This window comes from Colletotrichum scovillei (genome assembly GCF_011075155.1).
Source record: "Colletotrichum scovillei strain TJNH1 chromosome Unknown Contig00014, whole genome shotgun sequence".
Classification (NCBI taxonomy): Eukaryota; Fungi; Ascomycota; class Sordariomycetes; order Glomerellales; family Glomerellaceae; genus Colletotrichum; species Colletotrichum scovillei.
Window position 1 is genome coordinate 224840 of NW_023336272.1, and position 10773 is coordinate 235612.

Consider the following 10773-nt stretch of genomic DNA (forward strand, 5'->3'; position numbering starts at 1 on the left):
GGTGCCGCCGCAAGACCACTGGTCGTTGGACTGTTCCCTCACAGGCCCTTCAAGAGCCAGCCTCGTGACATGGCCAATCGGCGCAAGTGGTCCAATATCGCGGCACGAAACCATTCACAAAGAAGGCTTTACAATCGCTTCAGCATTTAGAGACACTGCACCAGCAGTTATTCCAGTCGTCGCCCTTTGGGCCGAGGGTTGCCCGACGACTGACAGGCATACGAGATGATTAGGTAAGCCACGTCTATGACCTTCCTGACGCGACTCTGCGCGTCTCATCACGTGATATCGCGTTGAGCACACGGGTCCAGCGGCAGGACAACGGCAGCGGTGACGCGCTGGCGTCAGCTACCCCGCGCAACCACTGCCGTCCACGAAGGTGAGTAAATAACTGTCACTAGGATAGGTTTCCCATCCCGTAAACCACCCCACTTCACTCTTCCTATGCAATGTCGCTTGTCGTCGTTTATAGCACCCTCAACGATGGCATTATCAAGACTGTATTCTCGTACTTGTGACTCAACAAGAATTTATTTTCATCCATTATCAATATTCTTCAATGTTGCGTCCCGCCGCCGAAGCGTCCGTCAGCGAGTGCAGAAACTCATCATGGAAACAACTTCCGCTTCGAAGTAGCGATCCCGTCCAAGAAATTCGATCCTAGCGCATATGTAGAGGTGCCCGATCAATCCGCTCCACAGCCAGCTACCGTCAACCCATCCGACGTCACGAGAGTTGTCAACGTCATATCCATGAGTTACAAGGTATGCCTCTTCCATCCTAGAGCAACCTTTCTCGAGACCTTACCAATTGCTGACTGCTTCGCCGCAGGCCGACATTGATGCTGCCACGGAATCCTTACTTAAAGGACAGACAGTCGAGAGGTGGCACTACTATGAAGCCCCGGCCCGAGACGACATTGGAGAGGTCCCGTCTGTCGAGCAAGTCATGAACATACTGGAGAATTTCAGGTTTTGCTCCGATGAGGGCTACTGCGAAGCTTCGTGGAATCAATTCATTTACGGCAAATTGTTGCGGCTGGCGGTGCCATTGCTATGCCGAGGGTCTGAGGGAACAGTGTCATACATACCGTGGTGAGTACATCTGAGGACAAGCACTTCTGCCAACAACAGGGGGCTCAGTGACACGAGTTTCTGTCCATCCCGACTAATGCAAAACAGCCCGACCACTAAGATCATCGATTACTATGTTGACACCAGAGGATCCTCCCGCAAGATCGACTATTACATGCTCATCAACCCCGAGGCGCCATACGCGAGCGCAATTCAGGAACTCCGGTATTAGGATAACCTGTCTCTCAGTCTATCACACCGGCTACCAGCTCTTGTGCCGAAGACCCATCGACTGAGCATCGACACCAAGGGTCCCGACGAAGAGCTCATCGATGCCAAGACACAACTTTTGATCCGGCCAGGGGTTCAGTGGGATATCCTCGAACGGCTTGCCAATCACAACGAAGCCCCCCGGCCTCTACCAGACTTCATAGCCGGCGTTACAGCTGAGGGTCACAAGTGGTATATCGTAGCCAGCACTCGCAATGGCACCGAAACGGTACGTTACGTCTCGGGCCGTGTCATGCCTTGGTCAGACACATGTGGGCTAATTTGCGGTAGATATTTTAGGTGAGCCAAGAGTTGGGCACAACCGAGGAAGCCATCGGCGTCTGCTCCATTGTGTGCCTATTGCAGTACATGGCACAATGGGCACGTATGGTATCCTGGTCTACCTTTCCGCGATATTTCATCCCGCCACAAACGTTGTTTGCCGCAAGACGACAATCAGGGCGTAAAGTCATTATGCGCTTGGCGGAGGAAGGCCTGCCGCTACTCTAGGACTTGATAGACATTACCATAGATGGAATTCGAGGCATCGCCGTTATAGCTTTGGGTCGGGCAGCCTTTGAACATCGTTCGTGTCATAGTGAATACGTCTGCATTGATTGCTTAGGTAGACTTAGATGCGGGTGAGATAGAGCGAGAGCTAGACTGTCGTGATGGAGGGATTACCGGTCATTTATGCGAGCCTTTGCGCCTCTTGTCCAATCGGTCACCACACGAGAACGTGCTAAGCAGGAGCCGGTTCTCGTGCTGTGTCCTCGGGAAATGCGGCGGGTCTGATAGATGCACTCGTGGTGCGTATTGTCTGGTTGTTGTTTGGGTATATGATGAATGAGCTTGACGAGAGATATAGAAACATGTCGCTGAATGAGATGCCCGGTGCGCTTTCTCTCTTCTCTTCGGCTGTGGGAATTGGATGATGGAGTTGAAGTGGGAGTATCACTTGAGTCGCTTGTTGATGTCGGCGCACCTGACTTGGGAGCTTGGATCTAGGTGCTTGGTCTACCTTACCTGACCTTGCGGAAGTTCCATTTGTACCTTGAGGCATCGCGAGCTTCGATAAGATGGCTAAGGTACTGACAACCTTGCCCGACGGTTTCCGGGCAAGCTTACCATTCTAGGCACCTTGGGCTGCCTGCGCGGCCTTGGGCAGAGTGCCTTTGTAAGGTGCTCCAAACTTCCACCTGGGCAGTTTGATGAGATACCTTATGGATAAGAATGCTTATCCGATGCACTGCCAACCCGGAAATCTAAAGGCACCTCCGCTCACTGATTGCCGCCGTTCATATCAGGTTTGATCCTTGCTCGGACAGGCTCCAGGCAAAGATGAATCCAAGAATCTAGGGACATAGCGGGCGACATGATTGTGCATTGTCTATTGATGAGACAACAAGCAGAGTTTAACCACTTGACTGCTCCCAACACCTTAGCAGGTACCTACACGAGAAGAGGGCGCTCTCAATAGAGGTCCTTTCCATTGCTGCTCAATGGGGGTATGTCCGTAGGGGACCAGTCTGCTGGTTGAGTGACCCATCGTCTTTCAGGCGGACGCTCTGAATGCCAAAGTGCCCCTTTTCCCCTCGTTGACTGTTCTTGATAATGCCCCGATTCCCCCGGGCCTTGAGATCTCTCCCTATTGGAATTTCTGGTCTACGGTATTCAAGGCAATCCGCCCTACTAGCATAGCTTGCCAAGATATGAGGGGAAGGGGCGCACTTGCCGTCAAGCCAATATCAACACTGCATTGTGAACACGGGGTGGTATCTATCTTGGGCCACTACCCAATTAAGCGATCTTCTAAGCGAATTCAGCCAGCAGAAAGAACGACCTCTGCCGTACGCCCCTCCTCCAGGTCTTTGGGGGTCTACGCAGCGTTAGGTAAGGTACGTTCCTTATGCCTAGGCATCTTACCCAGGTAGTAAGATAAGTATTCCGCCGTGCCCGCGACTCCCTTGTTACTCGGCCAACCGCCCCCAATCCATCCGTCTACATCATCAAATCAATCGCATCGGCTAAACCCAAACCAATCGACGCGCATACTGTCATACTGTCGTCAATCATGTGGGAGTCAATCGCTTCTTGGATACAGACGCTCCCCGGCGCCTGCCCTCACAACCTTGACTGCGATTGCGATCGTGACTGCGACCGCGCCTCGAATCCCGAACTTCCTCAAAACTCTCCAAAATCCTCACCGGCAAAGTCATTTACTATGTATAATGACACCGAAACCATGGTCGACAGCTCCGATACCATGAGCTATCGCTCGGGGACCATATTTGAATGTTCCGACTCGGTGTCCAGAAGAAAAACGCCGTCTGCTCGGATTGAGCTTGTGAAGCTTCCATTGGGAAACGAAGGCACTATCAAGCGACATTTCTCTGGCTCTTCCACCAGCCCGGAATCTCTCTCCGTTCGAGACCTTGAGGTACGAGTTTGATCTGAACGACAGCGTGTTCGTCTTAGATTCAGCTTAAGGTGACCTTCAGTCATGATTCTTTCGGCATCTAATTTGCTCCATGTCTAACTTCTCTCGCTCTGTTAGTCCCACTGCTCCCATTATCAAGGACTACGTGCCTCGAGATACACCGCACGATCAAATCGACTTTTACATCTACCTTAACCCGACAGCCGACGCACAAGCAAGGTCGTGACTTTGTGACAAATACTACCCAACATGAGTCTGAATCATGAATTCTACGGTACCCTTTGCCAGACCCGCTCTTCGGCAGTCTAAATAAAGACTGAGAGACCTGGCCATGACTTGGATGGGGCTGTGTTGCAAATTGGCGTCTGGAAGGTGGCGCATTGTAAAATGCTCCGTTGCGAGCTCCGGAGCGGCTCATGAAAAAGAATGTCTGTCTCTCCTACAGTAGATGATGTCGACCGGAATGTCCAGCCAGATGAACTGGCCTTGGTTCGAAAAACAGACCTGCACGTCTGATTAGTTTATTGCAGCACTTCAAGATACATAGAACCAATGCGTCGTGTTTTGCAGCATTGTTGATTTCTTCAGAACCCCAAGTCCGGCATACCTGTGCCCTAATGCTGTCTGCGATGCCAAGGCTTCAATGAACGCGCAATGCAATGGTGGCGACAACCTACAAGGAGCTGGCTTTCTGAATAGCATCCCACACGCGTCAAGATTTGACCCGTATGAGTTTCAAACCATCTGGTCTTGCTTGCGGCCTTGGAATGTCCACGATGGTTATCCGTATCGGATTGTAGCCAAAACCAGTATACATTGGTGATGAAATGTGCTCGTAGTATCACGTCGTGAGCCAGTGTGGTCGGATTCCAATTGTCAGATTGGCCAGCCACACGCGGCGGGTCTGGGTGGGCTCAAGCCACCTTACTAAGCGCGGCGAGCTCACCCCTGAGCGCGAATCGCGGAGCAGTATTCTTACCACAGTACGAAGTAAAAGGTCTATGGATATATATTAATTAAGGGTTTAATTGGCTCTATATAGTAGTTAACCGCCATTACGAGTTACTAGGTCCAAACAACATTCTTATTTATTACTATTCGTTATTAATATTATTAATTTAATTTATAATATTATATAACTATTTAGCCCCCCGATAGAGTAATTTATTAATATTACGAAAAGGAACTCGAAATAAGTTAGAACGCTACTATATTAACTTAATAAACATAACTTAATATAAAAAAAAAAAGTAAATTAGTAAGCAAAATTTAGAGCGCTAGGCTTTTAAACTTAGTAATTGAGTAATTATATAACTTATAAAAGGTCCGCTTAGTATTTAAAACCTGGGTATATAGGGGCTTAATACTTAGTATTATAATATTACTCCCCCCTTTTAGTATAAGAGGCGCTATTTATAATACTTAATTCTATCTAAATTTTTATAATTATTTTTTATAAGTTATTAAAATTTAACTAATTATTTATTATTTTTTTATTTTATTATTTATTAGCGAGGGTTAGTATTTAACTTTTTAAGCGTTAATAAAATAAAAGTTAGTATTAATACGGCTTTAGTTTATTAAATATTAAATAATAAAACTATTATAAATTAAAGCTTATTTTTAAAAGTCTATTATAAACTTTATAAAGTATTAATAATCTAAGTATTATTATTAATATCCTTTATATTATTATTATAAACGAAGAGGTACTAGCTTTAATATATATTTTTAATTATTATTATAACTTAGGTATATTAGTTTTTATTATACCCCTTTAATTATTATCCTCTAGATCCTCTTTTTAACTTAGTTTTTAAATAGGGTACTAAATAGTATAATTTTATAATTATTAATAATTAAAGCCTATAAAAAGTAATAAGGATATTATAGTTATTAATATTAACTAAGTAGTTATAATACGAATTACGGATCTTATTATTAGTAAAGGATACTTTTAGTAATAAATATAGGGCTTTTATTATATTAAAGGGCTTAGAGGTAGTTAGTTATATTTAATATTAATAATAACGGATTAAAGTATACTACCGTAGTAGCTATTTTATTAATTATTAAAAATAAATTTTTTTATTAATTCTGGGACTAATCGAATTATTAATAGAATATATAATAATATAGAGTAAAAATTAGTTTTTAAATAGTAGTTTTAAATTTATTAGTAATAGCTTTTTAAAGAGATTATAAAAGAAAAAATTTAGTAAGTTCTTTTAGGTATTTATTAATAAATTTATTATTATAAGGGTTATTATAGTATTATTATTAGCTTATAATAGGTTAGCTATTACTAGCCGCTACTTTTATTTATAATAAGAGGTTTTATAATAATTTTATAGTTATAAAGTATTATTTATAAAAGCTTATAGCGCTACTAATATATAATAAAAGTTTTTAATATTATATTATATTAAGTTATTATTATATCTTTTAATTAGCTTAGTATTATAATTTATTATATTATATTTATAATTATAGTAATTATAAGATTTTATATTCAGGCTTATTAGTATTATAATAGATTAGTAATGGGGGTCTTAGTAATATTTAAATAAGAAATCTTTTATAACTATTTAAAGTTTATTTAAGTAGAAAACTAAGTAGGCTTTGCTCTTTATAAATAGTTTTATAATTTATATTCTATTTAAGTTAGTACTTATAATAAACTAAGAGCTAGTTTAGGGCTATTATAATTTATTAACGTTATTAATTTTTAATAGGATATATTTATAAATATTTTATTATTAATTTTAAGTTATTAAGCTATTAATAATAGTTAGTATATTTTAATATCTTATTTAAGCGACTTTTATATTACTTTTAATAATTTTTAGGCCTTATAAATACCTTAAACTATTTATTAAGTTTTTATATAGTTAAGTTTTTTTAGTTAAATTAAAATATTAAGTTTTAATAACTTAGTTAAAAATAATTAAGGTTAGTAACTAAATTTAACTTTAAATAATAATAACTCCGTAATTTTACTAAGTTAAGCTATATAAATAAAATTTATTATAAATAGTATATTACTCTAATTATTTTAATAATAATTAACTAAGAGCTATAATTATTAAAGGATATATTAGTTTAGGATTTAGGATCTTAGTTTAATTATTAATTTATAAATAGTTTATTATTAATAATTATAGCTTAATATTATAAAGTATATAGAGCTTTTTTAAAAATCTAATATAAATTAAGGGCTATAATTAAAAATAATAGTTTTAAATAGTTTAAAATTAATAATATTTATTTATAAAATATTTAGTTTATATTTTATATTATAATAATTTTATAATAAAATACTAAGATTACTCTTTTACTTAGCTTATTAATTACTATATATATTATATTATAACTTTTTAGTTAGAGTACTATTATAAAATTTATTAAAATATGCTATTATAAGTAATTAGGTATAAATAGAGGCCTTAGCTCCCTAGGGGCTTATTATATTTTAAAAATAATAATACGTATAATAGTTTTTAATATATTAGTATATATCCATAAGGCTAAGTTAGTAATACTACTATTTAATTATTTTAATTATTTTATTATATTTTAAGTACGTAAGAGAGTTTTATTTATAAACTTTATAAATTATTATAATATATAAATTATTTTTTAGGTATAACGAGCTTATTATTTATTATAAGTAATTTGTTATTTTAGATTTTTAATACTCATAACCTTTAATTATTAGCGTTTATATTAATATTAATAACATTATTATAGAGTTATAGTTAAGCTTTAGTACTTTTTTAATTAATAAGTACTCCTAGAGCTTATTTTTAATATAAGGGACTTAATAATAAGCTCGTTATTATACTATATTTTTAATAATATTTATAGTTTAATAGTAATATTTAGTAATAGTAGTTTTAATAGTAATAAGACCTAGGTTTAGTTAGCCTCTTTTAGTACTTATTAAGTTTTAATATTCTTATTTTTTTAATAATACGTTAGTAAGTATATTTTTTTATTTTAAATAGTATTAAATTTAAAAATTAAAGTTAGTTAGGGCGCTAATTTAGTAGGCTTATTATAAATTAAGTAAGCGTTTTATTATAAAAATAAAAACGGTTAGTAATTTATAATAATATTAAACTTTTAGTAATAGTTAATAAGCTTAGTACGTTACTTTTTAAGTAAATAATTATTATTAGTATTTTTTATTTTTTTTATTATATATATTATAATTAAGCTTTATATTATTTATAGTTTTTAAATAGAACGCTACTAAGTACTATAAGTTATTATTTATTTATTATTAAATTAGGGTTTTAGTATATACCGAATTTAATATATTAGTTTTTAAGTATATAAGTAGTTTAATAAAGTAATAAAATATAGGCGCTATTATAAGGGCTAGTTTTAGTATTTTAAATATAGTATTATAATTAATATTAAATTAAAAGTATATTTTTATTAATTAGTTTTATTAATAGCCTAGTTAAATATCCGTAATTTTTATAAACTTTTATAAAAATTATAGAAACTAAAGAATAATTAGATATTTTTAAGTATTATAGGTAGCTTTTAGTTTTTATAATAAAGATTTTATTTTTATTAAGTTATATATTATTAATATTAATTATAAAGCTTAGGTACTTGTAGTAATAATACTAAATTTATATTTTTAATATTAGTTTATAATTTAGTTTTTATAAATAGTTTAGTATTTTATAACGTACTTATAATATTATAAAGAGTTATTTAAGAAAATTAGGATATTATTTATATATATAATATAAAAATTATTTAAATATTTTATTAATATATTATTTATATATTATTAATACGTAACTAGCTTATTATAAAGGCTAAAGGGTAATATTTTATATTTATATACCCTATAATAAGTATAAAACGTTATAAGGTTTTTTAAAGTAGAGTTAAGGTAAATATAATAAAAGGCTTATTTAATATTAAGTTTAATAAATACCTTAGCTCAGCTTAATTATATTAGTATTTTATTAATTAAAATAAAAAGTATTAATCTTTTTTATAATCTTATTTAGCTTTTAAAATTAATATAGAACTATAGGTTATTATTTATTATATTTTTAATAAATAGTATAAGTAATATAAAGGGCGTTATTAAGTTTAATAAATTTTTATAAAGATATTCTAAAAGTAAACTTTAGTTATTTTTAGCTCAGGTATTAATTATTTATAAAGGGTAATAAATAAGTTTTTTTATTTTTTTATAAGTTTTATTTTATAGTTGTAGTTATAATATAGTATTAATATATTACTAGCTATTTTATTAAATATATTTATTTAGGGCCTTAGTATTTTTAAAAGCTTTATAATAATAAGGTTATAGGTCTCTAATTATTACCCTCTAGAGGGTCCTTTTATTTTTAATTATATAGTCTAATTTATATAATAATATAGAGCTTAGTTTTATATTTTTACGTTTTAAATTAGTTTTAAACGTAGCGCGCTAATAAAAATAATATTTAAGGTATTATTTTTTTATTAGGTAGAGGCTTATATAGGTCTTATTTTTTTATAAGTATTAACGTAGTATTAATAAGTGCGTAATTTATTTTTAAGTATTTTTAGTATTATTAAACTATTATATATATTAGTTTATAAGCTTTATAGTTAATAGAGTATTTTAGTAGGTTTAAGTACTACTGCTTTTTTATAATTATTTATTATATTATATTATATTTATTTTAAATATTTCTTATTATTATTTAGTATTAATTTAGTATTATATATTAATAACTTTAAGGGTATATAAGTTTTTATATTTTTAATAATAGTAAAGGGTATGTTTTATAATAATAGATCCTCGGGCTATATTGCTTATAGTATACGTTTAAGTTAATTTTATAATATTCGAACTATTTTTATCTAAGGATTAAGTTATAATACCCTATATTAAGTTAAAATAGGGTATTTTTAAAAGGACTTAGTAATTAATATATAAGTTAGTAATTTATATTATATTAATATTTTTTAATCGCTCGTTATTAAATCTAGTAATAGGGATAGGGTATAGTAATTTATTAAATAAGGCTATATAAAAATTTTATCCCTTTAGGGTCCGGCCCGCCTCATTAGGGGCCAACTTCGCCCTACGGGCAAGCTAGTCTACGAGGGTCAATATTAAGTTTTTATTACGTATATTACTTAATAAACTTCATAACTAATAATAGCCGGCCGTAGTTACTATACTAACTAAACTTAGTAAATATATCGAACTATACTAATTACTTTCTATATAGCTAAAAACTACGCTTTAAACTTATCCTTTTTTAAATCCTCTAACCTATCTAAATACCTACTCCTTAGCTTAGTTATATAGTTCTTTAACTATACTAAGGAGTCGATTTCCGTTTTAATATTAATATTAAAGCTCTTTTATAAAATTAATACTTTAATAATAATAATACTAATCTACTTTTCTTAACTATTTAAGGTTTTTTTAAGTTTAGTTATTCGAGGCTATACTTATAAATTTCTTTTTTTAAAAGCAAGCAGTATTAATTAGTATTATAGCCTTAAGGTTAAACCTCTTGCTATAGAGGTAGTATTATAAATCGATAATAGCTTATCTTAGTATTTTGAGTATTAATTATATATATTTAAATAAAAGAATTAGTAGTAATAATTTATAATAATAATTTTTAACTTTAATAAAAGAAACGAGGTAATAAATATATAATATATATATATTATATACGAGTAAGAGTTAGAAACGTACTAAATATTAACGAGGTTAATATTATTTTTAATAATAATAACGAGGGTATCTCTAGTACTATATTATTATAAGCTATTATTACTTAAAAAGTAATAAACTTAGCTAAGTAGGCAGCTTATAAAATAGTAGCGTCGAGCGCCTAATATTGCTATTAATAATCCGTAATTATAAACTTTATAAAGGAAAGTTTAAAAAGTAAAAAAATTATAAAAATAGTTTAACAAAATAATGAGATACTAATACTATATATTAAT

The 10773-nt window shown here is 32.8% G+C and overlaps 1 protein-coding gene across 1 annotated transcript; it reads left to right on the plus strand.

Moving 5' to 3' along the window:
• Positions 1–362: 362 nt before the first annotated feature.
• Positions 363–1859, plus strand: HER10_EVM0003986 (uncharacterized protein). The gene is made up of 3 exons (XM_035473646.1): positions 363–764; positions 832–1094; positions 1182–1859. The coding sequence occupies exons 1-3, from the start codon at positions 753–755 to the stop codon at positions 1303–1305; spliced, it is 399 nt and encodes a 132-aa protein (XP_035325790.1). The 5' UTR covers positions 363–752; the 3' UTR covers positions 1306–1859.
• Positions 1860–10773: the final 8914 nt, after the last annotated feature.

Coding starts and splice junctions, on each gene's coding strand:
- HER10_EVM0003986 (XM_035473646.1), top strand. Junction 1,095..1,181: donor ACAGTGTCATACATACCGTG/GTGAGTACATCT, acceptor AATGCAAAACAG/CCCGACCACTAAGATCATCG.